This window comes from Penicillium longicatenatum (assembly GCF_028827895.1).
Source record: "Penicillium longicatenatum strain IBT 33135 chromosome Unknown contig_3_segment0_segment0, whole genome shotgun sequence".
In the NCBI taxonomy this organism is placed as follows: Eukaryota; Fungi; Ascomycota; class Eurotiomycetes; order Eurotiales; family Aspergillaceae; genus Penicillium; species Penicillium longicatenatum.
The window spans coordinates 532,958-560,706 of NW_026643121.1; the positions used below are offsets into that span (position 1 = coordinate 532,958).

Genomic DNA, 27,749 nt, shown 5'->3' on the forward strand with positions numbered 1-27,749 from the left:
TCTTCTTGGTTTTGTTTACTAGCTCTGTTTCATGGCCATTGATATTTTGCCTGTAATTCTATGATGATGCAGTTCTTAGTTTCATTGTTTTCCATGGTCAAACTCCGTAAGTTGGACTTTTGATATAGAGTCCGATGAATCTTGATACACCTGACAGGTCATGGTCATTCAAGTGTAGTCGTGACAACGGTTCTCAATTCTATGTTTAATCCCATTCGTCGTCATCGTCGTCATATCGTCCTCGTCCAGCCTTCCCACCTTGGATCGCCTTTTTCCGCAAACGAGTCCCTCTCCTCACATCATGTCCTTCGTCGTCACTCTGATGCTCATCATCATCCACATCGTCTGCTGAGAACTTGGCCTGTGCTAAGACGCCCTTGTGCAACAACCGTTTCTCCAGAACCGCCACGCTAAACCCAGCCTCGGTCCCATTCGTGCCTCCAGGACCCAATCCCTCAAATCCAACCACCCGCTCAACACCAACACCATCCTTAAATCCGATCACGCAAGGCAATACCCGGATGCTCAGCTTCTCCGCCAAGAAAGGTGTATTCCGTACATCGACTCGTGCAAATTTCACCTCGTAATGTCTCGCCGCTAATTCTTCCAATCGTGCATCCATCGTCGCGCATCGCGCAAAGTCGTCATGAGCGAAATGGACAATACACCGCGTTGTCGATGTAGTAAAGTCTAGCACGCTTTGATCATTGCTAAGAGTGGGGTATCTTGTGTCCTGTGTGTATGTGGCGCCAGTCGATTTTGCGGAGCGATTGTCCTTTTGCGCGGCGAGTTCGGCGTTTAGTTGCTGGATACGCTGGGTGCGGTACGTGGCGTCATCGTCGTCTTCGTTCTCGAGGGCTGCGAAAAGGGCTTCGTCGTCTGACTCTTCGTGGTGATCGTTCGGCATTGTGGGAATTTTGGGAGGGGTTATGAGGGCTAATTCGAGAAGTCTGGAGAGTGGGGAGAGATAATTGCTCTTTGTCCCTCTCTTATTTTGGGTTGGTCCACGTCTTCCCCCTTTTTTATTTTCGTTGGTCAACTGGAAGTGGTATCGAGTGTTAGGTCCCCTGAATGGGTGCTGATTTGAATTATCTGAAAAGGGAGAAGTGGAGGTTTGGAGGATCTTCGCGTCTAGGAGCTCCACTGGGGTATACGGGATATAGTCTTGGCTTGTCTGATCACGGACTACATTCATAGATCAGAATACGGAGTACCCATGTGAGCGTTCCATGGGCAATATAGACCGAGAGTGACATCTCTGTCCATGACGCCGGACTGTTCACCTGGACTGGACTGTAATTTCCCAGGACGCGACTACTGCAGCTCGAAATCTGACTAACCACCGCGCTAGCCCCCATTGGGCGCTATCTCTAAAATAGAAGAGGCACGTGACTCCCCTGAGAGCCCCTGCTGACTTAAGCCTGCGCCGCTTCCGGCCAAACCCAAAAGTTCTGTCTCGAATTGTTTTCTCCTCGCGCGTCCAGTTGTACGCTCCGTTCTCTTTGACCTGTGTCTTCGCCTCTTTCCCATTTCGCTACCTTATTTCGTTTACTCTCTCTGGGTTTTCAAACCCCCACCAAAAACGCCATGGTTGAAGACAAAAAGACCGACGACTATACCGTCGACATGGACAAGTTGGATCAGGGCAACAAGGAATTCGAGGCCGCGCCGCCACCACAGCCCCGGCCGTCTCCTCCTAGCAGCATGTCCAGCAACCCTATATTGCCTGTTCTGTCCTACTGCGGCTCGTCCATCCTGATGACCGTTATGAACAAGTATGTTCTGTCAGGGTTGGACTTCAATCTCAACTTCCTGCTGCTTATGGTTCAGGTATGTCCCGCTCCCATTGAACTCTTGCATGGGGATGGATTCGTTGACTGATTGTTGCTATAGTCCATTGTCTGTATCGCGGCCATTCAAACTTGCAAGTCTATGGGCTTGATCACCTACCGCGACTTTAGCACGGATGAGGCGAGAAAGTGTAAGGCGCCCCCCGGTTATGGCCGTGTGTAACAAAATGAAAAAAAAAAGTGTTGACTTATGGTTGGATAGGGTTCCCCATTACTCTGCTGTTGATTGGCATGATTTACACCGGCTCCAAGGCCCTTCAGTTCCTCTCCATCCCCGTCTACACCATCTTCAAGAACTTGACCATCATTCTCATCGCCTACGGTGAGGTCCTGTGGTTCGGTGGCTCTGTCACCAACATGACTCTTTTCTCTTTCGGCTTGATGGTTCTCAGCTCCATTGTTGCTGCCTGGGCCGACATCAAGCACGCCGTGGAGAGCACTGGTGACACCTCCAGCAAGGTCTCGACCCTGAACGCCGGCTACGTCTGGATGATGATCAACTGCCTGTGCACCTCGTCCTACGTGCTGGGTATGCGCAAGCGCATCAAGTTGACCAACTTCAAGGACTTTGACAGTATGTTTTGCTTAGTCTGGGTATCCCTGCCTTAGCATCATTCTAACTCATTTCTTAGCCATGTTCTACAACAACCTGCTATCAATCCCCGTCCTGATCGTGTTTACCCTGCTTGCCGAGGACTGGTCTTCCGCCAACCTGGCCCGTAACTTCCCCGAGGAGAACCGCAACGGTATCTGGATCGCCATGATCCTGTCCGGCATGTCGTCCGTTTTCATCTCCTACACATCCGCCTGGTGTGTGCGTGTCACCTCGTCTACCACCTACTCCATGGTTGGCGCTCTTAACAAGCTGCCCATCGCCCTGTCCGGATTGATCTTCTTCGATGCCCCCGTCACCTTCCCCAGTGTGACTGCCATTGTCGTTGGATTCTTCTCCGGTATTGTCTACGCTGTGGCCAAGATCAAGCAGAGTGCCAAGCCTAGGACCGGTGTCCTGCCCACCTCCAACCCGCTGGTCAGCGCCAGCAGCCAGAGCATGCGTGACTCGCTGCGCTCTTAAAAAATAAGAAAGAATGAACGATTGTTTTCTCGATACGGAGTCCTTGGACCACCCGCGCATCAACGCTTTCCCTGATATTCGGGGCATTGGGACCCTCTTGCATGTGACATTATGATTCACGTTTCATGGCAGCCTCCTGGTGCTCTTGTGGTCCTCCATTGGTGTTGGGCTTTCCTTTTTTTTTTTTTTTTTTTCGTCATCTAGGGGAAAGCGCCACTTGGACTGCAGTATGACTTTTTAATTTTTCTTTTCTGCCTTAAGCAGGGGCATAGCCTGGTCTGGATTTTTGGTTGTTTTCGATGTATATAGCTATGCCGTGGAATAGAACGTATTTCTACTTAGACCTTTTTCATGATAATCTTGGGAGACCTACAGACAGTCATAGAGGGTGTTCTAGAAGTGATTAATACATCGGAGGATCCTAGTGAGTTTTCAAATAGTACAAATAGGACAAATCGAATAAATAATAAGCTCTTTCAAACAGGTCAAGTCAAGAAGTCCTAAGTAAAGCTTATATCCACCGGATCTTTGATTGGCCGAACTCCCTCCCCATCACAAAATTTCATATATACTGCATTCCTCACTTAAGACTCCCCACAAACATATCATTGCGTCTAGAACTATAGAATGCCCCGCAACAAGAAACAAAAGGGCCCCCAGCTCGCGCCCGCCCCGGTCCGCCGCCTAAGCAGGGACCCATTCCTTCCCAGTCTAAGCCGAAGACTAAGGGAGCTGGAACGACCGAGGCTCCGCAGAAGAAAGGACCCCTTCAAGCTAATCAAAGGCCCATTGTGCCATTCTTGAGGGGAGATCGGGTTTTGTTGATTGGAGAGGGTGAGTGCTACTTCTTATAATCGTCTCTACACCTATGATATCCCATGTTTACCTGAATCTGTTGCTTTTCTCGGGTTGTTCTCAATGCATACATTGTATCGAGATTTAAGATGCTATTTTCTTCTATTCATACTACATCATGGATCTTTCTCTTAGTTTTAAACTAACATGTTCAGGCGACTTCTCATTTGCCCGTTCATTGGCAACTCAATACAAATGTCACAAGCTATATGCTACATGCTACGACTCTCGAGAAACACTCTTGGGCAAGTACCCACAAGCAGAGCAGAACATCTTGGACATTTTAAATGCACCTGCAAAGTCAAAATCCAAATCCAAATCCAAACCAGAGGCAGAGTCGGAGCAAGAACAAGAATCAGACGAACAGCCCTCGGACGAACAGCAAGATGCACCCAAATCCCAACTAGCACCCAATCCTAATGGCCCTAAGGTCCTCTACTCCGTAGACGCCCGCAAACTAGGCGCCTCGGGAGGCGGAGGCAAAGAAATCAAATCCGGCTACCCACGCAAAGAGCGCAAAAGACCTACCTGGATGATCCAAAAAGAGCAACAAGAGCGCCAAAAGCAAGAACAGAATGTGCGCCAATTGCTAAGACCGGAGCCGGAAGCGAAGCCTGCACCCAGTGGGCCGTGGGATGTGATTTGTTTCAATTTCCCGCATGTGGGAGGTCTTTCGACCGATGTTAATCGTCAGGTTCGGGCCAATCAGGAACTCCTCGTTTCCTTTTTCAAGGCTTGTGTGCCTCTTCTTTCTGCGGCGCCGGAGCCTATTGATCCGGATGATGATGAGTGGGAGGAAGATGAGGACGAGGACGAAGACGAAGAGGACGAGGATGATCAGACTTCTGGGAAGGAAGTCCGCACTGGTCCGGGTCAGATCTTGGTTTCGCTTTTTGAGGCTGAGCCGTATACTTTGTGGAATATCAAGGATCTTGCTCGTCATGCTGGGTTACAGGTTGTTACTAGTTTCCGGTTTCCGTGGAGTGCTTATGAGGGCTATTCGCATGCTCGGACGCTTGGCGAGGTTGAAGGGAAAAATGGAGGTAGGGGCGGATGGCGTGGAGAGGATCGGGAGGCACGTATGTATGTGTTTGAGGTGAGGAAGGAGCCGGTGAAGGCGGGCAAGAAGAAGAGAGCTAGAGCCCAAGATGATTCGGATGATAGCGAGTAAAAGTCGGGTTTTACGCCTATGAGTGTATCATTGTTGAGTCTCTTTCTTGCATATAGCAGATAAATGCATTCTTGCATAATAGTTCATGACTTGGATAAAATACACGCTCAACATTGATACGCACGTCCGTTAACTCCGAATAAAATAGTTCGCTCCAGACATTCTTGACGCTAAAAATGTTTGCAGTGGACTGCATAACAGAAGATTACAAAATGTAGACTTTCTTCATATCGCTTTCGTCAAAGACCTCGCCCGTTGTCGGATCTTTGACCTTGCCAGCCTCAACGGCCCCAAGATTCTTGCTGATCGCCAACAGTCTTGCCTTTCCGTAGACTCGACCGTTGGGTAGCACAATTGCGTCGCCTTCCACATAGCTCTTGGAATGATGAGCATATGGCATCTTACGGGCGAGGTCATTCAGTTCTGTCGAGCAGATCGGGCATACCGATGTGCTTGTCGACTGTGAGTTGGAACTGGATGACGTATAAGCGGAATGGCATAAGGGGGTCTTGAGCGCCGACAACCCTGCAGAAAGAGCAATGTGTAGGAGAGGCTGTGAGGGTAGGGAGAGGAGCTCATGATGAGTCTTGACGAAGAGTTCAGAAAGAACCTTCCATCTGTCCTGAGAAAACAATGCCTATATCATGATTAGGACTATGCTGCTCTCTCGTCAAAGATCGCAACTCACCTTGTATGGCTCTGCCCGAGTGTCCTGGCTAAAGACAAGCAATCCTGCTGCCCGCATGACTTCATTATTCTGGGATTCATGATTGGGAGTTAAGTATTTTCTCGCATGTAAGATAGCCTCCAGCTTCTTCGTTCGATCCTGCGTTCGAACCATCTCGATGTACTGCTGCAATCTGAGCTCAAATTCAAGGTTGTGCTAGAACGAACAAGTCAGTCACGGATCTTATGAGAGTATTAGATTAAGACAAACCTTGCTCTTTTTCAACGCTGCTTTGTTTTCTCCACACCATTGTAATGCTTCTTTGGTGTCTCCTCGGCGGAGACTCTCAACAACGCGTTGACACTGAGTGAACACTCCCAGGTCTACAAGGCCTTCGATGTCTCGTTCTTCGGCAAGCTGCTTCGCACTCTCTGAGAACCCCGATCGCAACATATGATCGACCAGCAAACGATCCAGCCGCACCCGAGACCATTGATCATACTTGACATCTGCCAAACTTGGAATATTGTGTAAGGCCTCGAGATGCTGGATTCGTTTACGGGATTGGGTCTGAATTCGTCGCTCTTCCTCTTGCAAACTTTCCATCTTCCGCTTCAACCCTTGCATTCGAGATATCATAGCATCGAGTGCCGCAAGGGTCTGGTCGGGGGTATGCGTGTTGGAGAGTGAAGCATTCGCCGCTTCTTTGAGGGCAGGAAGCACATATTCCTTTTCTCGTTCAACAACGCGTTGTACGGTTTTAAAATTTCTTCGCGCGAGTTCATGAGGGAGTCGAAGGAGCGGTTGGTCCTATGCAAGTCCGGCTAATTAGTCAAGTGCACCTGATGACGTTGGAGAGCTTCATTACCAGGATCAAGTGACTCTCAGCGTTGAGCTTCGTGGAAGTGAGCTCAGCAGCCATGCTTCCGGGTATTAAAAGCACGTAACGCGAACTGATTGAAGTCCCTTAACACGGCAGGTCGCGATACGTAGAGATCAGTCGGGGTGCTGTGAAGAGTATAGAGAGGGGAAGTGCGGAGAGCGAACGGTCACGAGATCATCTCCGCTCCCAGAACGAACTGGTCATGTGAACTCTACTTTACCTCAGTTACCAACTACTATATAAACTACTGTATAAAGATAATCTTTACAAGAACATCACAGGTTGGAGTAACAACAACTATGGACGAATAAATATTGAAAACCAACATTCCCTTTTGACCCAAAGACTCCGGAAGCAAATAATGAAAAGACCTAATAATATGGTACAGGAAGTAGACCGCGAGCTAGCAGGGTGTCTTCCTGGACATCTACTCGCTGTCATCGCTGTCCTCTGCCTGCTTGGACTTCCGGCGCTCCTTCTTCTCCTTCTTCTCCTTCTTCTTCTTCTTGCGCTCGGCCTTCTCCTCGGCGGTCTCACCGTCGTGCTTGCGCTTCTTCTTCTCGTCCTTGTCCTCATCGGCCTCAGCATCGGCCTTCACGGGCTCCTCAACAGGGGCGGGAGCAGCGGCGGGGGCGGAAGACTCCTCAGTAACGTCCTCAACGGCATCGTAGTCCTTGTATTCCTTCTTCCAGGAAGCGGGGGTGGCTTCGTTGGTACGGCCGTATTTCTGATAGAAAATTAGTCCTGAGCAGCCATAGCGGATGTAGGGGTATCATGACTTACGTCGAGCTTGCCAGCAGACTTGAGCTTCTTCTTCTCAAGGGCAATAGGGCCCAATCCCCAGCGGCGGGGGTACAGGTCGCGCTCCATAATGCAACGCTTGACCTTGGCGACGACACCGTGGTCGCAGGTGGAAAGCTCCACGGTAGACATCTGGGCAATACCGATGGCAATAGCCTCGCCCTTGGTAGTCATCAAGACAACCTCCTCATCGACCTCAATGCTAGCCTCTGTGAAAATGTATTAGTTATGAGTTCCCCAGAATTGAGACCAAACGGGACGAGGGGGGGGACTAACCGAAACGCAGAAGACCGGGAATCATGAGCTTGGCACCGTAGCAGACAGCATTGACAGCGCTGTCCTTGACCACAATACGCTTGTAGCCGGTAAGCAGGCTCTCCAGGGGACGAATGACCTTGCGCAGGTAAGACTCGTCACGCTGGTTGTCGTAAACCCACTGGGCATCCATGACATCGTGGAGGGTAACCATGCCGCTCTCCTCGTTCATAGCTCCGGAGCGCACACGACGCAGCTCCTGCATGTGGGCACCGACACCCAGGAGCAGACCCAAGTGAACGCAAAGGGTACGGATGTAAGTACCAGCCTCACAGCTGACCCAGAAGACACCCAGGTGGCGGTCGTTGTCGAACTCGTACATCTTGCTCTCGTAGATAGTACGGACACGGAGCTGACGCTTGACGGCCGAGATAAGAGGAGGACGCTGGAACAGAGCACCGGTGAGGGTCTCAAGAGCGCGGCGGAACTGTGCCTCACCACCGGGGATCTTCTCGTGCAGGCGGATGACACAGACGTACTCCTTACCAGCACCCTGCTGGGACTTGACCAGGCGGGTAGCGCGGTCAATGCAGACAATCAAACAACCAGTGACCTTGGGGTCAAGAGTACCACTGTGACCAGTCTTCTCGGATCTAAAATTACCAATGCATTTAGAATCTGTTCTTTCTCTTTTCTTTCTTCTTCTTGAAGTCTCTTGAGGGATTGAGTGGAATGTGGTGAGGATTTACCTGAGGATTCGCTTCATCCAAGCCACGACTTCGTGACTGGAAGGGTTGGACGGCTTGTCGAGGTTGATGACACCGGAGCTGATGTAGGACTTAAGGTCACGCTTAAGAGGGGAGGCACCAGCAGGGATAGGAGTGAAGTGACCGGTGCGAACAAGCACTATATAATGACTGGATTAGCCAATGCTTCAAGGATCGCGGTGAATTTTTTTTTTTTTCGCCATGAAACATACACTTGTGGTAGTTCTTGAGCAAAAGAGGCCACTCCTCAGCGGTAATGGCAGGGTTAACCGCCTCGGGCTTGATGGCGTAGTCCATCTCCTGGTTCTTGACGGCGGCCATGTTGTCGATGGTGTTGCTGTTGCAGACCAAAAATTTGCTCGAGGAAATTTTGCGAGTGCGGCAGCTCCATAGCCTGTTCCGGTTTAGCGCCCGCGGTGAGTCACGTGATTGGCTCTCGAAGGAAATTCTCGTCCCAGACTTTACTGTACAGTCCAGTAAAACAGGTGGCTGGGGGTTTAGGGTTTGATTTTTACTTAATTGGAATTGTCATATTCGAAGTGCATGATATACTGGTGGATTCTTGAAATAACTAACAATAGTAATGGTTGCTAATCTAATACAAATCTCAGAAGTAATGATTTCCCAAGATATCTGATTCTGTTCAGTCAAAATTAACTGTAAGACTTGTTAAAAACGCCGGCAATGATGCAAGACTAATCCCGCTCCAGGTTTTTAGATGGTCTAAACATCATGGGGCTTCCATATTGATATGCGTTCAATCGCCACCAAGTCTTCGGCCCGCGCCTCGACCACCCCATGGGTTCTGGATAGAGGAGGTCCAGCCCCGAGATGATGGCTGAGAGGGCTGGGAAGATGCTGATGCTTGGAAAGCAGTACCATATCCGCGGTTATTAGCATTGGGAGTGTGGCGAGAGAAAAAGCGCTGCACGACCACGGGCGTCACCAGGTAGTTTCGGCCACCGCCAAAAGTTGGGTAGATTCGGGTGAGGAAGTCATAGAGATGGGCAGCCACAATGCCCGTGCCTTCACTCACGGCTGAAGGCCATCCATTCATGACCAGGTTGATCAGTAGCATCGCCCATGGGAGGTACTCCATGGGAATCTCAATGAACCACAGCATGGCCTTTCTGCCCCGGTTTTCCTGGGCAAAGGTGTAGATGAAAGCCAGGGTCAACGCTATGGAATAGGGAAATATTAGTTCTGGCCCTATACGGGTCTAGGCAAGACATCTCACCGGAAGTAAAAACCATCCCGCCAAGGAGGTAGCCTGCAGTAAGCTTGGGCAAAGTTAGCAACTTTAGGACATTTTGAGCTACCACGGACAGAGTTGGAGAAATGATCATGATATTTGGGAATGAATGGTAATAGATGTATGTAGAATGTAGGGCACCTGAACCGCTGTACATGAACTAAAAATCATGACAACTACCTATAAGGTAATCCCACCAATCCCACACCAATGCAGCACCAAGTTATTTTGCGAATTCTTGACGGTGCCGCACGGATGCAGGGGTAATCTTCCTCACGTTCAGGAACCGATACAGCCATTTGTTTGACTGGGCGGGCAGATTGGGAGGTGACAATATGAAGATGCAAAAGGAAAAAAAAAAACACACGACTCGAGATCAAGCGAGCCACTTACCATGATGGTGAATGCTACAAATACCAGGTAGATAAAGAAATCTCCGGGCTGGCTAAACCGAGCAGAGTTGGTCTCCAGCTGACTGCCATAGTGGTACACTGCCGGCAGGTTAGCAGGGCCAAAGGCCAATGCAACACTGAGGCATCATACTGAAATAGAGGTCAAAGAAGAAGCTGAGCTTCGGACCGGTTAGTAGGAATGGAGTAGCTAAACGCCAGATCTCCGGAAGCAATTTGAAAATCCGAGACGGCCAGAAGACAACATAAAATCCACTGAGCACGCCGCCATAGACTAGAACAGACTGAATCAGAGTCAGAGCTGTGATTGTGCTTCAGACAAAGTCAGTCAACAGGTCCACCGAGGTGGAATGGCAATGCAGCGTACCGAGTCACCGGAGGTGCTGCCCAGAAGGCCGCCTGGACTTGGTCCATGGTGAGCCGAGAAAAAAAATTGAAAAGAGAAAGCTATGTTCAAAAAGAATCAAGCCATTGAAGGGGAAAGAAAGGGTGAAGAAGAAGAGAGAGAAGAATGAGAGAAGCCACGGATGCAAGCTTTTAAACCGACGTGTGCAAAAGTCCGGCACTGGTTTATCCGTAATCCGGTCTTGGCATCGCATATGAGTATAATACGCACCATACCGGCCCCGGGGCTACGAATGTACAACTTTCACTGAGAAGATTGACCTAGTATTGAGTAGAATTAATATCAAATGCATTTTTGGATGAAAAGGCATTTGTCGTAACTTCTCACTACACCCGGACTCCAGCTATAGTGCTTTCGGCAGTCTCACAAACAACTATATAACCTTGGAATTCAGGAGTAAACCCGAAGCTTTCTGATTGTTTAGATATCCTTTTTTGTAATATATTTAAGATGCCCAATATTTGTACCTAGGCTGGACAAGTGCTGGAAGTACCTCGAACAGCCAGACTGCCACCAGGACCCTCGATCCAGACATCCCAAGCACCGTCATTCTTAGGCTTGCCACAGATTGTCAGTTCCTCTTCTACATACAGAGGCGCAAGATTCTTGTATTCGATATGACCAACCCGAAGGTTCAGGCTCTGAAGGTGGCTTTGCAACACACTCAGAAGCAGTGTTAAGGTCAAAGGACCATGAACCAAAAGGTTTCGGAACCCTTCCTGGTTCTGTGTATAATCTTTGTCCAAATGTATTGAATGCGCATTCATTGTCAGCGCCGAGAAGCGGAAGAGTAATGCCTTGGTGGGTAATATCGAATGGCGGAATACCGCATCGGACGGGGCTGTTTGCAAGTAAGTTTTCTCTCTCTCTTGGTTTGCACGAACTATCCACGGCGCAGATGAAAACAAGCTGTAAAGGAAGAACTAACACTTGACAAAGCGAGTCGGGGATGAAAATTGCTCTCGGTCTAAGGCAACTTGTTCCGCCGTCTTGGCCCGCATGAATATGAGATCTCGATTCTCTATCAGCGACGAGCTTCCCAAATCCGCCTCATTCTCCTGCCAGATTCGGTTCCAGGTTTCCTCTTCTGGTTCCCCTTCTGGCACGGTACCAACCCGTCGCTCAATCGTGACAATCACTTTCTCGTCTCCCTCGCGTCCCTTGACGGTCACGTTGCGGATAGATTCAATACACACAGCCCGGCTGCCATCCAGCAGCGGTCCTTCAGTTGGGAATTGCACATTACCACCTGCCCACATGCGGCGATTGAAAGGATCGCCTGGTGTATGAAGGACGTCGCAGCCATCTGGGACTAGTTGCGACAGAGTCACTTGGGGCGGGAAATAGATCAAGTGGTGACCAAATGGCAACGGGGATGGGTTTTTGATTGAAGGAAGAATTGATGATGCACTGCGAGTGCCGGATGACTCTGGAAGAAGACCGTCAAGCGAGAGATTCAAAAGGTGAGATGGCTGAGGATGTAGGTAGTCGAAGGTCAATGGGAGCTTCCGCGTGGTGAGGTCATGGTGCAGGCGCTCTGAGAGCGAGGAATACGCTCGGCAGTGTACTGCTCGACGGAGCAAGTACTGTATGGAAGTTAATCTCATGGACAACGGAGCTTTCACATTGAAAGGCGAGATCATGATAGCAATGCAAGTATCAGGTTTGCCTTGTTTGTTTTTAGGGATGATCCACACCGCTCCAGCATTGATTAATCACAAATCGGACAATATTGGGAAATCGAACTCAAACTCAACCCAAGGGAGATTTCTCCATTTGAATCAAATAATTCTAGCCCGATTATTAACCGAGGATATCCCAGAAAGATCTTACTCGATGGCGCGCTTAAGGGTGGCTTTTCTCGGCCCGTTAGCATCTTTCTCGCACCAGGTACGAAGCTTACCTACCCCGCATACCTGGGAGTACAAACGTACTTTATATCCCCATAGCTAATCCTTGCCCCAAGGCTGCCGCCGAAGCCTTTGGTAAAATCTCAGCCTCGTTGCTCCCCCAGCTCTCCTTCGCCGATGCCTTTGTCGCCCTTCAAAATCAAGAGGTCGACTACGCCGTGATCCCTTGCGAAAACTCGACCAATGGCTCGGTTGTCCAGACTCTGGACCTCCTCGCCGACCGCAATGATCAATATAAGGATGTGAAAGTATGTGGCGAGTACTATTTGACCGTCCACCACTGCTTGTTGGTCCACAAGGGTTCATATCCCTCCGGATGGTCGGGGTATGATGGGTCGATCACTAAGCTATACACACATCCCCAGGCATGGGGCCAGTGTGAAGGAGTCCTTTCCCAATATTTCAAGGGCGTGGAAAGACAGGATGTCTCTTCCACGTCCAAAGGAGCAGAGATTGTCTCTAAGGAGTCGACGGAGAAAAGCGCAGCTATCGCCAGCCGCTTTGCCGCAGAGTACCACGGTGTTGACGTACTGAAAGAGAACATCGAGGATCGGGCTGATAATACAACTCGGTTCCTCATCTTGAGGAACGTTCTTGCTGCGCGGACAGCTGAGCTCGATTTGGGACAGCCGAAGGCGCCCACTTCGGACGAACAGTCCAACACGCACAAGACGCTAGTCTCGTTCTCCATTGATCACGCCTCGCCGGGTGCATTGGCTAGCGCGCTTTTGATTTTCAAGAAACACGGTCTAAATCTCACGACTATAAACACTAGGCCCAGTTTGAAACGGGCTTGGCAATATATCTTTTTTGTTGAATGTGGACGAACTCTATCCGAGGACAACAAGGATGCGGTTGTTAATGCATTGCAAGACTTGCAACACGTTACCGAGTCTTGTAGAGATTTGGGAACGTGGAAAGATCAGCTGGGTGCTCGAACTGCATAAACTCTGGTTTGTTGCATGGATTTCGAGATGATTTACGAAGGGAACGATACCTAGGTAGTGCTTCACCAGCAGTACGTGTGGTGACATCGAAGGGTTAATCGCAGAAAAATTTCGGGTTGATATACTTCAGACCAAAGAGAAGAGATATATATTTAATAAAGCAGGATAGCGAGTCTCTCCAATGTATTTTCAGACTATAACGAGTGCGAGGAACATAAAGAACGAACCAGAACCACCCACTCTGGCAACGGCGACGAACAGAGCCGCAAAAAGCAATGCCCCGCCTCGCCTACACAGTGGCAGACGGCAATTAGGGTACTGAAGATTGCAGAGAATCGCATCCAACCTTTTAAATTTGCAATTTACACCTTAGTTCATCTCAGTCACTGAGATAACCTGAGTGAACATGTCACGGAGCTTGGATGAACCTGTACGGCGATTAGCACTGGAATTCCCTTATGAAGGAGGAACAACAAACCTCTAAGCAGTTTCATGAGGCTTGGAGCAGGCGTCTCGAAGAAATCCTTTGCGGGTGCCTGGTTTTCAGTCACGGAGCCGCCTTCATGATCCACAGGGCGAGCCGTCAGAACACTCGCCGAGGGAGCTTCTGGCCGTTCATCCTCGCTCTCTGCGAGGGCGCTCAACCGTCAATCTGGGCGAAATGTCAGTACTGTTATTGAATGTAAGTAGAGCCAGGTGCACATACCATCGTAAAACTCGTCATCGTCGCTGTAGTCGGCAAGTTGTTCAAAGTTCACCTTGTATCGGAGAAGGGCTCCGATACCACCAAAGCCCTTCACGAACTGGTTTCCTTCACCAGAACGGTCCGAGACGAACTCCAGGGTGGCACCGAAGTCCTTGTAGGACTCGGCAAGCCACTCAATGAAGGTGGTGGACTCGATCACCTCCATCTCGGCGCCAGTTTCCTTGTCCTGGAAGAGCTCCCGGTTATTGACCTCCTGGGCCTTGGTGGCGTTCACGATCACCTCTTCACCAGTAGAGGTCTTCAGCTGGTATCGCGTGACATCCAAATTCTCAAAGACAATAAGAGTCTCGGCCGCGCCAAGTTCCATGGCCTTGAGGGTATCTTCCACACCGTAACAGATCTTGCCGGTGTCCTGGCTGATCTCCTCGAAGTACTTGGAAATCAATTTCTTCTCTTGGATGAACTTGACGTTGCTCAGGGTCTCTCCAGCTAGCTCAATAGCTTGGTTGAAACCATTCTCACCTCCGTAAGACACGTCAACCACCTTGATGACCTTGCTTTGGAGACGTCCGTCGAACAGGTCGGACTGGTTGAGGTCGTTCTTGAAATCGGCAGAACCGGCCAAGACAAGACCAGCAACGTTCACCTTGTCGTTGGTGATGTAGTTCTGAACAGCCAGCTCGGCGATCTTGCGCACGTAGTTGTGACGCTTTTCCTCACGCAGACGGGCGAAACGCAGCGCGGATTGACCACCACGACCCTGGAAATCAGTCAGCAGAGATAAAGAGCTACCATAGTCGAGAACAAAAACTTACGTGCTTCTTAGGCAAGTCGACAGACAGGCGCTGGAGAATTTCACGGGTGTTACCACTGAGGGTACCGAAGAGAGCACCGTTACCGTCCATGATGATGAAACCGAACTTGGAGTCAGACTCGAGCAGCTCGCTCAGAGCCTCGGTGTGGAACTTGTTGTCACAAAGATAAAGAGAAGTGTTGATTGGCTTGAAGGGCTCGAAGTCAATGTTAATCTTGCGCTCCTTTCCTTCCGAGGTGATAATTTCACCACAGTAGACGACCAGTCCATTCGGGGGCACCTTGTTGTACAGCTTCAGACGCTGCTGGGTAGATGTGATCGCGGACAGGACGGAGAGACGGTTGACGCGGGACTTGATGTTAGAGGCAGTACCCTGCAAAATCGGGCGTTAGGCACATGTGGACTTTTTGGAGTTGGGGCCGACGCGAGCGACGTACGTATTCTTCAGCCAACATCTTTGCGGCGCGAGAAATCTGATCCTTGGGGGCTATTCAGAGTGTCAGGTCATCAGAATTTATAGAAAAGATCAAAGATCCGATTGAATCGTGGGGGGAGCGTACGAATGATGAGCGAAATCATGGAGGTTCCATTTCCGCGCGCGGATTCCAAGCGTTTGATCAACTTCTTGACCTTCCAGATCTCAATGTTCTTCTCCACATCGCTCCCTTGCTGTTGGGAACTCATTTTGGGTGACGCGAAGGTGAGGTATCACCAGAGGGGGGGTAAGAGTATCGGCCTTTAGCCTGTCGACGCCTAACCGGGCTCAAAATGGGCCGAAGGAACAACGGATAAGATCCTGTTCCTGTTGTTCAACTGTCGACAAAGAAGGAATAGTCAGATTGCTGGTTAAATTTGCCAGAGAAGGAGTGACAAAGGGGTGGTGAACGAACCTTGCTGGTTGACGTAGAGACAGCAAATTTCCTCAGGCACCGTGGGGTTTCGAGGGGTTCGGTGGGCTGAGGTAAGCCAGAGGCCCAGGGCACTGACGTTGTACCGGGTACTTCATCCTAAGGTGGACCCGGTGCTGTTTCTTCCGGTACTCAGTACTTCCAGGAAGATTTTGAGATTTAGATCGTAGATTTCAGATTTTCTAATGCACATATTCGTGAAGAAATTGACATCCTACTGATCTCACCTTTGGTAGATGTCACTCTCAGTCACGAGTCTTAACATTGAATTTGGGCCTATTGGGTATAGCTGTTAACAATTGAAATTCTGCAATATTTGAGATTGGCGCGTTCTTTCGATTTCAATCTTATTACATCTAAGTCGTGAACATTCCAAAGTGGCGTGGATCCCCATTCTCAAGGCATGGAGAGTTGCGAATGATAGGTGATATGTACGTAGGTTAGCCCTGGGCATCTGCCTTGAATATATAGTTGGCGTAGGCTTCAAACCAAACAACACGTGCGTTCTTAAAGGGCCATCCGGTCTGGGCGGTAGATATATCTCAACCTTGAATATCCCATCAGTACTTTGCTATCGCCAATCCCCACTTCTTAAAAGCGCGAGCATCCTAGGTGTCCTTGTCCTGTCCATGCTATCCCGGTCGGTATACCACGTCCAACACACTCCGATCGCGACGAGAAGCCCCATGCAACTTTCAAAAGGTGCCACCTTACGCCACCCTCCGCCACTGCGGTAGAACACAAAAGCGGCCAACAGTCGTCCCGGCACCGCGGCGATCATCATAGGAATATTGTTTTGATACGCGGCGATTGCTTGGCATGTCCCCAAGGCTATAGACGTGAGACTATGTACTATGAATGAGTGATCTAGTAGATCGCGTCTGGCATGTATCCCTGATCGCGTACCTCATTGCCTGGATCACTCCACTGTCAATCCCCTCCAAGGGTGGACCGGGCAAGTTGGCGATTGCACCCGGCCAGAGTAACGTGTAGACACCACTGGCTAGCAGGGGGATGGCTTGGATGCCGAAGATATATTGAGATGGGCGAATGGCCCGAAGGCCTACCCGTTCGTTTGAAGCCATAGGTCATGGATCCTGGTCCCCGCGTGGTTGAGGTTAAGATCTGACCATCCCGTGCATCTACCTGCCGGCCCCAATCCACTTCCGGCTTCACACGACCCCCGGTCCAGACTGCATTGGCTTGTTGATATCGCTGATTTTCATTACTGTTCATATTAACAATCGCTTCATGTGTCCCCTAATTCTCGCAGACGCGCTACACTCGACGTAGTCTAGCTTCGCCTTTTAAAGCGAAACTAACGGTGGGAATCACTATCGGGCTTATCGTCCAACCCCACACTAGCGCAGCTCTCTGTTTGGGCGTTTCCGTCTTATCTTTGCAGCAAAACAAGGATTTCCTTCCACCCCGAGCTTTGTCCTCCGTATATATTAGTTGGGGACCCGGGAAAATTCTTCCCCTTCATCTAGGCCTCCCCGTGACATTGTTTCGGGAGACGAAATGTCCTCCAGGAATGCAGAGCACGACCCTGAAGTCAATCAGGGATCGTCGAGGTTCCCGGCGAGCTCATACGACTATGGTCACCTGGGCGGAGGGGACCCGATCGACGAGGAGAACTGGGGTCGACAAAGGTAAAATGATTCCCGAGAGCACACCAAAGCCAGGAGGAAAGATCCGAGATGCTAAATGAATCCCGCAGATCATCGTCATTTTCCCGCCTTCGACAAGCAGGTGGTCCAAACAGTATCGATAACTTCGCTCGCTCATGGCAAAGAGCAGCCTGCTTCCCGCAGGTGCTCCCGCGACGCGCTTCGTTCGTATCGGCTGACTCCGACGATGAGTTCGATATCGCAACGGGGGGCAATTATGGTCCCAGGTCGGGAGAGCGGCCTCTGCTCTCCGAGGACGAGGCAGATGACGACGATCAGGAGGAGCACGATCCCACGGCGCATGCGCATGCAAGCCCTAGAAGGGCTCTCCCGACCACTGGTCTCCTTGCCTCGTCCTTGGATAGAAGCATTGCCGCCTCATATGGCACGATCTCGTCCCGGGTGAGTGAGTCGACCAGGCGACACGCCATTCAGTTTCACCGCGAGCAACTGTCCCGTGTAGATGGCCCGGGAGATTCTGATCGAGAACCACTGCTGCTTAAGCATGTGGAGCACGAAGATGGCACGCACGAAGAAATCGTTATTGGTCAATCGACTGTGCCGCAGACCGTCTTCAACTCGGTTAATGTGCTGATCGGCATTGGATTACTGAGTCTTCCGCTGGCCATGAAGTATGCTGGATGGCTGCTTGGTCTGCTGTTCCTTGTGTACTCTGCCATAACCACTGCCTACACAGCCAAGATTTTGGCTAAGTGTCTTGACGTGGACCGGTCCCTCGTTACGTATGCCGATCTTGCCTACATTAGCTTTGGACAGAATGCTCGCCTCGTGACGAGTTTCCTCTTCTGTCTGGAGCTGTTGGGAGCATGTGTGGCCTTGGTGGTGCTATTTGCAGATAGCTTGTATGCCCTGGTCCCAGGCCTCAGCATTCTCCAATGGAAGATAGTATGTGGACTGGTGTTGGTTCCTCTGAACTTTTTGCCTTTACGATTTCTTAGCGTGACTAGCATTCTGGGAATCATATCATGCACCTCAAGTAAGTACCAGGCACCGACAACCAACAAAAAGGGTCGAGATGGAGTCGAATCTAATATGGAGAACTAATATCTACAGTTGTGATTCTTATCTGCGTGGATGGTTTAATCAAGCCTGATGCTCCTGGCTCCCTACAGCAGCCAGCGAGTACATTCCTCTTCCCCGAGAACTGGGCCACTTTGCCCCTAAGTTTTGGTCTCATAATGTGTAAGAGCGGACTTCTACAAGAATCACGATTGTTGCTAACAAAGTTATAGCACCCTGGGGTGGACATGGTGTTTTCCCTAATATCTATCGAGACATGAGACATCCCAAGAAATACGGAAAAAGTCTCTGGGCCACGTATCTATTTACAGTAAGAGACGTCTGATGCTAAGTGAAATTCCAAGGAAATGCTGACCAGGCTGATCACAGGGTTCGCTGGACTGTTCCATGGCCATCATCGGCTGGCTCATGTTCGGTGACATTGTCCGCGACGAGGTCACGGCGAACATCCTCAGCGAAGATGCTTACCCCCAGGCGTTGTCTGTTTGTATTATTATTTTCGTTTCGATCATCCCGTTGAGCAAGGTGCCATTGAAGTGAGTCTGCATTCCTGTCCTGCATATCATATAATTTGCTCACAGAACATAGTGCCCGGCCCTTGGTGGCCACATTTGAAGTAATCTGTGGTGTTGGCGCGGGAGCCACATCTAGCCGCAGAGAGGGAGTCCAGGAGTTGATTCGAGCTTTAGTTCGTGTCTTCACCGTGACACTTATTGTCTTTCTCTCCGTTATATTCCCGGCTTTCGACAGAATCATGGCCTTCCTTGGGTCCTTCCTGTGCTTTTCCATTTGCATCATCTTCCCTCTCGCCTTTTATCTCAAGATCTTCGGCAAGGAAATCAGCCGACGTGAGCGGATTTTGGACTGGTTTCTGCTCACCACGTCCACGATTCTGGCAGCCGTGGGGACTATTTGGGTGTTTTTGCCCCACGAATGGATCTCTGGGGCTTGATTCATGCCGGCTCGTCTCGAGTCTGTATGTGATACTCTGGAGCGTTTTTAAGGGCAAGATCAGCTTTCGCGCATCACTACAGCGAAATTGTTCCTTTTGTGGCCTGGGTTGACCATCTCCTTCTTGAAAGACTGGGGCGAGACAGCACCAGTAAGATTCCATAATTGGTAGATGAGCTTCGAAGTTCGTCTGCTTTGTGCGAGATGGAAGCCCAGACTCTCTAGTATGGCAAGAAGTCTCTTCTCGGTGAGATAACGTGAGTTATCCACACATGCCACCGGAAGGACGAAAAAGAGAGTCGGGGGGAGTGAAATGGGACATTCAGATGTCAAAAATTGGACACAGCGTTTGAGCATATCGCCCCGACCCATGGGGTCTGGCACATAGTTGAGCACCAATGAAAGACTAATGATATTAAATCTCTCCATTTCTGTAGATGGTAACGGACGTTCCATAAAGTCTTGCTTCAAGATGCCCGGTTCCTGAGAATTGAGGTCGATGCGGGTCACCTCCAAGGCCGGGGTCCTAGAACAAACATTCTTTGTACTTAATGCCCCAACTTCGAGGACCCGCAATTTAGGAAAGGCAGTTTTCCATTGACTGAGCTGCGGCTTGATCCAGTCCACCAGGATCTTACTGGAGTCGCCGCCTCGATCCCCGGACTGGCCTAACTTGCTGGCAATCTGGTAGCTTTCCAAACCACCAGCGGCTTCAATTTGGGCGTTAATGCTACGCACTCGGACCTCATCACCTGCGGCCTGAGCTTGAGCTCGTGCTTTCATAAGTTGATGATGAGAGCGAATGAGAGTCCGGGTGGCCTTGGCCGACAACGCCGCATGCTTAGATTTGACCGTCGGCGGGCGGGTACTGGATAGTAGACCCGGGCGCTGAGATCGACGCTTGGGAGGCATGGTTCCCTGCAATGGGTTTGAGGTAATTTGAATTATTTCACAATGGTGAGTATTGCATGATCAGGACGACAAAGACAGGGAAAAGGGTGCATTAATTATTATCACGTTATCAAGATTTCGATATCAAAGACAAAAAATAAAAAATAAAATAAAAAAAAGATCGAATGCGGAGAATGACTAAGCGTTCCGGATCAGGGTGAGTCAGCAATCACCTGACCCACAGTGTGGTAGGGTTTTCGCTTAGCGAAGCCACTTTCAATTGTTCGACTCTTGACACTGCGACAATCAACACGACAGCGGACGACAGCCATGGCCCCTACTACCAAGCAAGGTATGTTCTGATACCAGTGGCTTCTTGTTTGAATATATCCAATTGCGAATTTGCGACGAGATTGTGTGTTGGGTTGTGGGAGGAATTTCAACATTTCAATATTGTATGGAAATCCCCACGAGAGAAAAAAAAGAAGGCGCAACAAGAGCTGGGAATTAAAGGAATATTATTGCAAGCCAACAAGAACGACCACCGGCATTTCGATCCTTCCGACAAAAACTCTTCATCATCTCGTCTCTTCTCTGGAACCACACACAATCTCCGACCACACCCAAATCGCAATTTTCCGACACCGCACACACGCCACCACAATGATCAAGAAACTAACTAGTGCTTCTACAGGCACCGCCGGCAAGGCTAATGCTGCCGCCAAGGCAGTCGTGAAGGGAAACTCCGTACGTTGAAATCCATGGGTCTAGAGAGATCAAATTTCGACAACGCAATTTACTAACTCTGAGGGAATACAGCTTCACAAGTCCCGTAAGGTCCGCACCTCGACCACCTTCCACCGCCCCAAGACCCTCCAGCTCTCGCGGTCCCCCAAGTACCCCCGTGTGTCGATCCCCCACCAGCCCGTCCTCGACGCCCACAAGATCGTTCTCTACCCCCTCAACACTGAGAGCGCCATGAAGAAGATCGAGGAGAACAACACTCTCGTCTTCATCGTCGACGTCAAGGCCAACAAGCGCCAGATCAAGGCTGCTCTTAAGAAGCTGTACGATGTTGACACCCTCAAGGTCAACACCCTGGTCCGGTAAGTCCTCCCGACAGGAAATTTCACGGCTGGAGAAGAAACTATACTAATTGCATCTCTACAGCCCCGACGGCTCCAAGAAGGCTTTCGCCCGTTTGACTGCTGACGTTGATGCTCTCGACATCGCCGCCACCAAGCTGGCTATCGTCTAAGGGCGATAAATGGGATTTCTTTGGGTTTGGGCGAACTTTGTTTTCCACCGCGGTGATTCTCTATACCAGCCAGTTCCCTTGGCTGTGTGTGCAGCAACGAGGGCTGAATGATTAAAAAAGAACTTTCTGACACGATCATCTGTGACAACCTGTATGGAATTCTTATGAGTTCGGCTCTGGCTCTGTAGTTGCAGCCATGGCTTAGACGTAACCTTATTGCCTCGGTACGATTCACCTATCTGAGTAGATGGCGTTTTGGTTCACGGTTGGGAGGAAATACTGCAATCAATGCATTCTATGTATCTTTTTAGCACCACATTCGCAACTGGAACCTAGCTTCTCATGGGAGTAAGCTCAAGTCCTACAGCCATCTGTAGGTCTAAGCAACGTAGCATAGGGGCATTCGACGTCATTTACTTGGTTTACACTAGGAACACAAAGTATAGATATGATATACAGGATTTCGTTCATTTTGACTCTTAGTATACAAGCGACTCATACCGTGCACCTCAACCCTCAGAGAAACTTTCGAGGTATGCACCGGCCAAGTAGAATCGCAACATAAAGTTATATAACCACGGCACAGAAGTATCAATCCCAGAGGATTTGAGTTGTTGTCGGTGAAATGGTATCGGCCGTAGTGGAATTAGACCATCACACCAGGGGGAATGGAGAATGAAGCGGAGGAAGGAATAGAGTGGAAAGGAATCTAATGGCGCATCTCCTCCAGGTGCTTCAAGATGCCAATCTGAGCATCCATCCACCGGTCAACGCAGTTCTGTGCGCAGGTCTCCTCGGCTTTGCTGAGGGTGTTGGACGAGATCTTGGTGGTGACGCACTTCTTCCAGCACACGTCGTTGAGTTGGTGGACCACTGCAGATCAAGGAATTAGCCAAGCTCAGTATACTCCTATACAAGTAGATGCTGCCTCGTCTCTGCTGATCCGGGCTTCAGCTATGCTCCGGGGCCACTTACTCTGCTGGATGTTGGACTTCTGCGCCTCGTTGGCCAGGACCATGTTCAGCTCCTTCTTATCGGCTTCATTGAGCTTGGAAAGATCGGCCTGTGTCTGAGGGTCCATTTTGTCGGATTTATGTGGAGAGGAAGAGTATGATGGATGGAGATTGAAAGAGCTTGCGGAACTTGATGAACACAATACGGCCTTCGTAGGTTGAAGTGCTCCGGCGCAAAATCGAAGGCGGTGTCACCCGGCACAAAAATGACGATCCATCGCGTTGAGAAGACGAACTTCGCATTCGCGCTCATCTTTCTTCTTTCCTCTGGCACTTTTCTCGTTTCCAAAAGTTGCGCCTTTTTTACTTTATATTGCTTCACTGCATTTTCTCATATTCCTCGCCCAGTCAACACTATGCCTCCCATTCGGACTGCTCGCAATCGCAAACCGCCGCCGGCCGGCTTTGACGACATAGAGGACACTCTGTTGGAGTTCAGTAATAAGATGAAGGATGCTGAAAATGCTCCTCATGAGGGCAAGAAGAAGCACGAGGTCCTATGGCCCATCTTTCAGATCAGTCACCAGCGTACGTGGAACATACCCTCTTTGCCCCTCCGGTCCCCGCCAACTAAGCAAGCACCTTGAGACATGAATACTGATATCTTTGCCTGTTTTTTTTTTTTTTTTTTTATAGGCTCACGATACATCTACGATCTCTACTATGAAAAAGAAGCAATCTCTAAGCAGCTATATGACTGGTTGCTGAAAAATAACTACGCTGATGCGAACTTGATCGCCAAGTGGAAGAAGCAGGGCTATGAGAAGGTGCGTACAAACCCATCTGCATGGTCATAATACCTGGGACTGCAATGTAAAATTGCACCAGTGCATTATGAAGTGTGGCAAATCTCCTTGAATCGGGGAGCGCTTACTAACTTGTGTCCAGTTGTGCTGTCTTCGCTGCATCCAGACGAAAGAGACCAATTTCAATTCAACCTGCATCTGCCGTGTGCCCAAGGCCCAGCTTAAGGAGGAACAGACAATCCAGTGCGTTGGCTGTGGCTGTCGGGGCTGCTCGAGCAGCGACTAAAAATTGAATGATCGCTGGGTTATTTTAAGGGCAACTTGGGGGAACTTTTTCTTTCGTCACAGCTTTTTGGTATGTGTTGGCGTTCAGGTCTTGCATCGATGTGATGTTACTGTTTTACTATTCATGACGAGCTCAATCAGATACCCTTCAATAAGAACCATGGTAGACAAGTAATGAAGATTTCAAATTTGCTAGACTAATTCATAGCGCCTCCGTGGCCTAGTTTCCCCATCCATAAAAATGATAGAATCCCAACCCCGATAATCCCGAATCATGAAAGCATCGCTTGCTCATGTACATCTTAGCATCGTCATTAAGGTCGTAACCAGGCCATCCCGGGCTAGGTGGTAAAAGGAACAGTGAGAACCGGCGCCTCAGCGCAGCCCAATAACTCCCGAACGAAAACACCGCCCAATCGAAACCTGGTGACATCCAGAAAACATCAACTCCTCGATCCAGAACGCAAAATTGAAGGGAAAGGAGAAAACAAAAACATGGGTAGAAGACAGTAACTCAAACAACGCCCAGGAACAACACATCAAGAATGTAAACAAGGAGGAAGGAAGGAGGAAGAGTCGGATCCCAGGTGTGAGGGATCAGACAGGGTAAATTACACTCTCATCCAACAGGTAAAGTCAAATGTTCAAATCAAACATGCAAAATGTTCGTTAAAATAGAGTGGTGTTGCTGCGGCTGCTCAGATGGGGACGTGGATGTAGTGCCCGAGGCTTGAGGGCATCATCTTTCGTAGACCCTCCAATCTTTTGGAACCCCTGCAAAAGATCCACACCGTCAACCTCCCCGGAGCTGTCGTTGCCCTCGTCAAAGAGGTGGAAGGAGAAAAAATCATCCTGACTGGTGTCGCCGAGGCGGCCAATTTCCGGCAGTTTAGACGGAGACTCGGGGAAAACTGCTGACTTGGACCGTGACAGAGAGGGAATACCAGCCCGACGGTTCACGCTGACCGCAGTGATGTCGGCGAGCGCAGTGTGTCCGTGGTCAGTTCGTTGACGCTTGACAGAGCGTTTCTCAGGGGATCCATATGTAGCCGACGAGACATGCTCGGGCCCTGAGTCTGCGAAGACATCGAATGTGGTATGGAAATGATCGTGCGGCGTGTAGCTTTCATCATGAAGATTGAAAGCCGGACTCCAAGGCAGGGCTTCATCTGTCAAGCCCAAGTGCTTGATGGGTGAATTGACCATCTGCTGGATCTTACGACGGTGATTTCGAAGGTTGGTGTTGGGTGAGACGGATGGTGGGGGCTTGGCTGGTTTTTTGAACTTGATCACAGGAGTCAACGGCGGTGGCTGCATGCTCACATAGCCTCCACGCAGAGGCGAAGAACCAACCAGGGTGCTAGTGTCCTTGCGCGTGGCAGGTTGCGCCGGGCTTATATCGTGGGAGGAGCTGCGAATCCGTGCGATCTCTTCTTCAGCACGACCGCGCTTGATGCGCGGGGGTTCGATATCCAGGTCAGATGTCAGCATGTGACCGGCCTTATTCGGGCGCAAAGCAGATGATTCCAAGGAGGAGAAATATCCGCTGTCATTCATTGTAATCGACTTGCGCTTTCGTGGGCGAGGAGCTGGGGTCGGACCGGCCTGGGTAGGTGTAGGCGGGGTGCCCTGGCGGGCAAAACGAGGGGGCGCAATGGGGGGAGATGATCTAATTGCTGGGGGAGGTGATGAGCGCAGAGGCCCAGTTGGATGCGCAGTCGTGTGGACGCCCTCGTCTGTGTCGTCTTGCAGGGCCGGGTCAGACGCGGGCAAAGTAGCATCCGATGACAGGTCAACGCTGCGCGAAGAGACCTTTGGCGGGGCTGATTGCTGCATGGGTGGCGGAGGCACCATCCAGGTGGTCGTGCTTGCGCCTTGCGACTGAGGAATCAGATCCCTGGGGGGAATTGCAGGGAGAGGAAGACTGGACATGGTGGCACGGCGAACTTGCTTATCCTTGAGGAACTGCACTTCCATACCAGGCTCGATTGCCCAGTAGTTACCCTTGCCCGGGTCATCCTTTGGACGCTCTTGTTTGATGAAGGCTTTGTTTAAGCTGAGATTATGGCGGATACTGTTTTGCCAGCCTGGGTCGCTGTTTTTGTAGTACGAAAATGTGTCGGAAATCCATTTGTAGATCTGCGCCAATGTAAGGCGGCGATTCGGAGCGCGCAAAATCGACATGCCAATCAATGTCGCGTAGCTATATGGTGGCTTGGTGCCATCGTCTTCGATGGGTGGCATGTCATGTGGCTCGGGCAGGTGGTGAAGGGGCGCGTCCTCGCGCTTTTGTTTCTTGAGCGAGCGCTCTTTCAATGGGGCGGATTCCATGAGGCTGCGCTTCATAGGAAGCCGAGATTCATATGAGGGTTCTGGGAAATCGGCAAAGCTGCCATTGGAGGGGTCCTCGGGATGATGGTTCTCCTTGGACTCGATATTGACACTGGAGAAGGTGGTGAAGAGTGCCGACTGGGGCATCGAGGGTTGCGAGTAGATAGAGAAGGGTGGTTTCTTGGTAGGGGAGTCGGTGGTGAACATCGGAGGGGCCGGAGCAGAGATGGGAACGAAACCGAGTTTTCGCCCGGGATGTGAGCCCAGGGTGGGCAAACCTTTTGTCGGCGATGGCCTGTGCGGGCCACGGGACAGCGGATGGAATGAGTTTTCAATGGGCTGCAATGGTAGCGGTGAAGGTTGAAGACGGGGCTGCGATTTGACGGATGATGCAGATGGGCCCAGAGCCGGGGAATTGTGCGCGATGGGCGCTGGACGCGTCGATCCCATAGTCTAGATAGACAAGCCAGATGCGAAACGTCACCAGTCACCAGCCGGGACCTTATGACGCGTCGAAAACAACCTCCAAACACGGATTTTCGGTTGGTTCAGCGAGGCAGAAGCCGGGGACAGCGGAGCCGACGGGGAGAGCGCCGAGTGATGAGACTGGTTGCAGAGACTTTCAGGTTGGACCAATGAGGGGCCACAGGAAGAGTGTGATCAGCCAGCCTCAGGCCGTCATGCAGGCCCGACTAGTCGAGATCGCAAGCGTTGGGCCACCAGGCGCTAAGACGGCTCAGACACGTCCAATTGAGCCGGACGAATCAATGCACTTTTCAGGTAGAAATTCTCCACGAGCGCCTGAACGGCGTTGGGTTGCTGGGTGGGGATAGTGATGTGCTCCTCAAGAGGACACAGAGGTAGAGAGGAAGCAAGTTACAGAGAAGGCGAGAGAATATCCAAGTTTTGATCTAACAAGCAGTTGATCGAAGGGGGTTTATCCAGAGATGTTGGGGGGCCCGATTATGACAGAAGGGTGAGAAGAGAGGAGAAACGGTAAAAGCGATGATTCCAGGATCTGGCAGTCACGTCCCTTTTGTCTCCCCTCTTTATCAGCCTTTAAGAGTTTCAGTGCTAAGAAGACCTTCGAGGTGGGGAGAGGAGAAGGATGATTAGATGAAGAGGTGAGTGGTACCGCCTATCGAGAATACCGTCTTGGTAAGGTAAGGTGGTCGACGCGTCGCGCGTTTTGGCATAATGCATGCTGTATTATACGGCGTCACGCCATGACCATACACTGGTTCCAGGCTGGTACGCTGGATACAGGGATTTGGCCCTTGCTCGCATTCTGATCGACGATCGACGTAATTGCGCTAAGATGATCCACTGGGACTACAGGATATTGATTGCTTCGACTCCGTGCAGACTACACACTTCTCTGCCTGGGTCTCTGAGGTATACTCCTGATTTCGCAATAGATTCAAATCACACCAATTGAAGTATATGGATAGATACATACAGGAGAAATCCTAGATGTTTCCCAAATCTAGTCTGTGCCTGGAATGTCCGATGTAACATCTGAGACGGTGGCCACGTCGGACCATCCCTTGCTAGCCATTCGTCCTACAGAAGGACTCAACCCCGTGCGCAATTGGAGGGATTGGATAATTGATGAAAGAGGGCCATTTAGAAATTCGATCGGGATTCAGGAACAGTTAAACTGCCCTTGCAGACATCAAACGGATTTTTATGTACAACATGAAATCCATCCCTCGATGGGAAAAAAAAATTCTATGAAATAAACGCCAAGTCCATGCAGTCAATGAAATAAGAAATGAGAAAGAAGAAGAATAAAAACAGAAAATAAAGGAAAAAAAAAAAGAGAGAAAGATGCTCAAGGTTCATCTCTTTCTCTCTTTCTCTCTTTCTCTCTTTCTCTCTTTCTC

General features: G+C 50.2%; 16 protein-coding genes across 16 annotated transcripts; 6 read left to right on the top strand and 10 right to left on the bottom strand.

Moving 5' to 3' along the window:
- Positions 1 to 205: 205 nt before the first annotated feature.
- Positions 206 to 907, bottom strand: N7484_005561 (thioredoxin domain-containing protein; the record flags this gene model as incomplete). The annotated part of the gene is made up of 1 exon (XM_057115980.1): positions 206 to 907. The coding sequence occupies one exon, from the start codon at positions 905 to 907 to the stop codon at positions 206 to 208; it is 702 nt and encodes a 233-aa protein (XP_056971863.1).
- Positions 908 to 1,587: 680 nt separating this feature from the next.
- Positions 1,588 to 2,925, top strand: gmtA (GDP-mannose transporter; the record flags this gene model as incomplete). The annotated part of the gene is made up of 4 exons (XM_057115981.1): positions 1,588 to 1,830; positions 1,894 to 1,981; positions 2,053 to 2,424; positions 2,483 to 2,925. 4 exons carry the CDS (start codon positions 1,588 to 1,590, stop codon positions 2,923 to 2,925), a joined length of 1,146 nt encoding a protein of 381 aa, XP_056971864.1.
- A 626-nt stretch (positions 2,926 to 3,551) lies between these two features.
- On the top strand, positions 3,552 to 4,951 carry N7484_005563 (25S rRNA (uracil2634-N3)-methyltransferase; the record flags this gene model as incomplete). The annotated part of the gene is made up of 2 exons (XM_057115982.1): positions 3,552 to 3,759; positions 3,936 to 4,951. Coding segments are annotated over 2 exons (1,224 nt in total), but the record flags the coding sequence as incomplete, so codon positions are not given.
- Positions 4,952 to 5,156: 205 nt separating this feature from the next.
- Positions 5,157 to 6,540, bottom strand: N7484_005564 (FYV10 family protein; the record flags this gene model as incomplete). Its single annotated transcript, XM_057115983.1, has 4 exons — positions 5,157 to 5,588; positions 5,640 to 5,834; positions 5,889 to 6,428; positions 6,487 to 6,540. 4 exons carry the CDS (start codon positions 6,538 to 6,540, stop codon positions 5,157 to 5,159), a joined length of 1,221 nt encoding a protein of 406 aa, XP_056971866.1.
- Positions 6,541 to 6,928: 388 nt separating this feature from the next.
- On the bottom strand, positions 6,929 to 8,645 carry cbf5 (pseudouridine synthase CBF5; the record flags this gene model as incomplete). Its single annotated transcript, XM_057115984.1, has 5 exons — positions 6,929 to 7,228; positions 7,285 to 7,511; positions 7,579 to 8,210; positions 8,307 to 8,463; positions 8,537 to 8,645. 5 exons carry the CDS (start codon positions 8,643 to 8,645, stop codon positions 6,929 to 6,931), a joined length of 1,425 nt encoding a protein of 474 aa, XP_056971867.1.
- A 436-nt stretch (positions 8,646 to 9,081) lies between these two features.
- Positions 9,082 to 10,400, bottom strand: N7484_005566 (uncharacterized protein; the record flags this gene model as incomplete). The annotated part of the gene is made up of 5 exons (XM_057115985.1): positions 9,082 to 9,503; positions 9,562 to 9,604; positions 9,970 to 10,067; positions 10,120 to 10,298; positions 10,354 to 10,400. The coding sequence occupies 5 exons, from the start codon at positions 10,398 to 10,400 to the stop codon at positions 9,082 to 9,084; spliced, it is 789 nt and encodes a 262-aa protein (XP_056971868.1).
- Positions 10,401 to 10,859: 459 nt separating this feature from the next.
- On the bottom strand, positions 10,860 to 12,035 carry N7484_005567 (uncharacterized protein; the record flags this gene model as incomplete). The annotated part of the gene is made up of 2 exons (XM_057115986.1): positions 10,860 to 11,233; positions 11,321 to 12,035. 2 exons carry the CDS (start codon positions 12,033 to 12,035, stop codon positions 10,860 to 10,862), a joined length of 1,089 nt encoding a protein of 362 aa, XP_056971869.1.
- Positions 12,036 to 12,228: 193 nt separating this feature from the next.
- Positions 12,229 to 13,249, top strand: N7484_005568 (prephenate dehydratase PHA2; the record flags this gene model as incomplete). The annotated part of the gene is made up of 2 exons (XM_057115987.1): positions 12,229 to 12,282; positions 12,359 to 13,249. The coding sequence occupies 2 exons, from the start codon at positions 12,229 to 12,231 to the stop codon at positions 13,247 to 13,249; spliced, it is 945 nt and encodes a 314-aa protein (XP_056971870.1).
- A 369-nt stretch (positions 13,250 to 13,618) lies between these two features.
- On the bottom strand, positions 13,619 to 15,453 carry N7484_005569 (translation termination factor eRF1; the record flags this gene model as incomplete). The annotated part of the gene is made up of 6 exons (XM_057115988.1): positions 13,619 to 13,677; positions 13,728 to 13,877; positions 13,956 to 14,715; positions 14,771 to 15,142; positions 15,207 to 15,256; positions 15,330 to 15,453. The coding sequence occupies 6 exons, from the start codon at positions 15,451 to 15,453 to the stop codon at positions 13,619 to 13,621; spliced, it is 1,515 nt and encodes a 504-aa protein (XP_056971871.1).
- A 934-nt stretch (positions 15,454 to 16,387) lies between these two features.
- N7484_005570 (uncharacterized protein) lies at positions 16,388 to 16,762 on the bottom strand (the record flags this gene model as incomplete). The annotated part of the gene is made up of 2 exons (XM_057115989.1): positions 16,388 to 16,508; positions 16,584 to 16,762. The coding sequence occupies 2 exons, from the start codon at positions 16,760 to 16,762 to the stop codon at positions 16,388 to 16,390; spliced, it is 300 nt and encodes a 99-aa protein (XP_056971872.1).
- A 436-nt stretch (positions 16,763 to 17,198) lies between these two features.
- On the top strand, positions 17,199 to 19,340 carry N7484_005571 (putative transporter; the record flags this gene model as incomplete). The annotated part of the gene is made up of 6 exons (XM_057115990.1): positions 17,199 to 17,329; positions 17,398 to 18,344; positions 18,422 to 18,550; positions 18,601 to 18,698; positions 18,758 to 18,924; positions 18,977 to 19,340. 6 exons carry the CDS (start codon positions 17,199 to 17,201, stop codon positions 19,338 to 19,340), a joined length of 1,836 nt encoding a protein of 611 aa, XP_056971873.1.
- Positions 19,341 to 19,399: 59 nt separating this feature from the next.
- Positions 19,400 to 20,251, bottom strand: N7484_005572 (25S rRNA (adenine2142-N1)-methyltransferase; the record flags this gene model as incomplete). Its single annotated transcript, XM_057115991.1, has 1 exon — positions 19,400 to 20,251. The coding sequence occupies one exon, from the start codon at positions 20,249 to 20,251 to the stop codon at positions 19,400 to 19,402; it is 852 nt and encodes a 283-aa protein (XP_056971874.1).
- Positions 20,252 to 20,447: 196 nt separating this feature from the next.
- Positions 20,448 to 21,623, top strand: N7484_005573 (60S ribosomal protein uL23). Its single transcript, XM_057115992.1, has 4 exons — positions 20,448 to 20,582; positions 20,925 to 20,977; positions 21,050 to 21,336; positions 21,401 to 21,623. Exons 1-4 carry the CDS (start codon positions 20,561 to 20,563, stop codon positions 21,486 to 21,488), a joined length of 450 nt encoding a protein of 149 aa, XP_056971875.1. The 5' UTR covers positions 20,448 to 20,560; the 3' UTR covers positions 21,489 to 21,623.
- A 574-nt stretch (positions 21,624 to 22,197) lies between these two features.
- N7484_005574 (Tim10/DDP family zinc finger protein) lies at positions 22,198 to 22,569 on the bottom strand (the record flags this gene model as incomplete). Its single annotated transcript, XM_057115993.1, has 2 exons — positions 22,198 to 22,361; positions 22,464 to 22,569. 2 exons carry the CDS (start codon positions 22,567 to 22,569, stop codon positions 22,198 to 22,200), a joined length of 270 nt encoding a protein of 89 aa, XP_056971876.1.
- Positions 22,570 to 22,857: 288 nt separating this feature from the next.
- On the top strand, positions 22,858 to 23,533 carry N7484_005575 (BUD31 family protein; the record flags this gene model as incomplete). Its single annotated transcript, XM_057115994.1, has 3 exons — positions 22,858 to 23,029; positions 23,138 to 23,268; positions 23,390 to 23,533. 3 exons carry the CDS (start codon positions 22,858 to 22,860, stop codon positions 23,531 to 23,533), a joined length of 447 nt encoding a protein of 148 aa, XP_056971877.1.
- Positions 23,534 to 24,201: 668 nt separating this feature from the next.
- N7484_005576 (forkhead box transcription factor) lies at positions 24,202 to 26,313 on the bottom strand (the record flags this gene model as incomplete). Its single annotated transcript, XM_057115995.1, has 1 exon — positions 24,202 to 26,313. One exon carries the CDS (start codon positions 26,311 to 26,313, stop codon positions 24,202 to 24,204), a length of 2,112 nt encoding a protein of 703 aa, XP_056971878.1.
- Between the last annotated feature and the right edge of the window lie 1,436 nt (positions 26,314 to 27,749).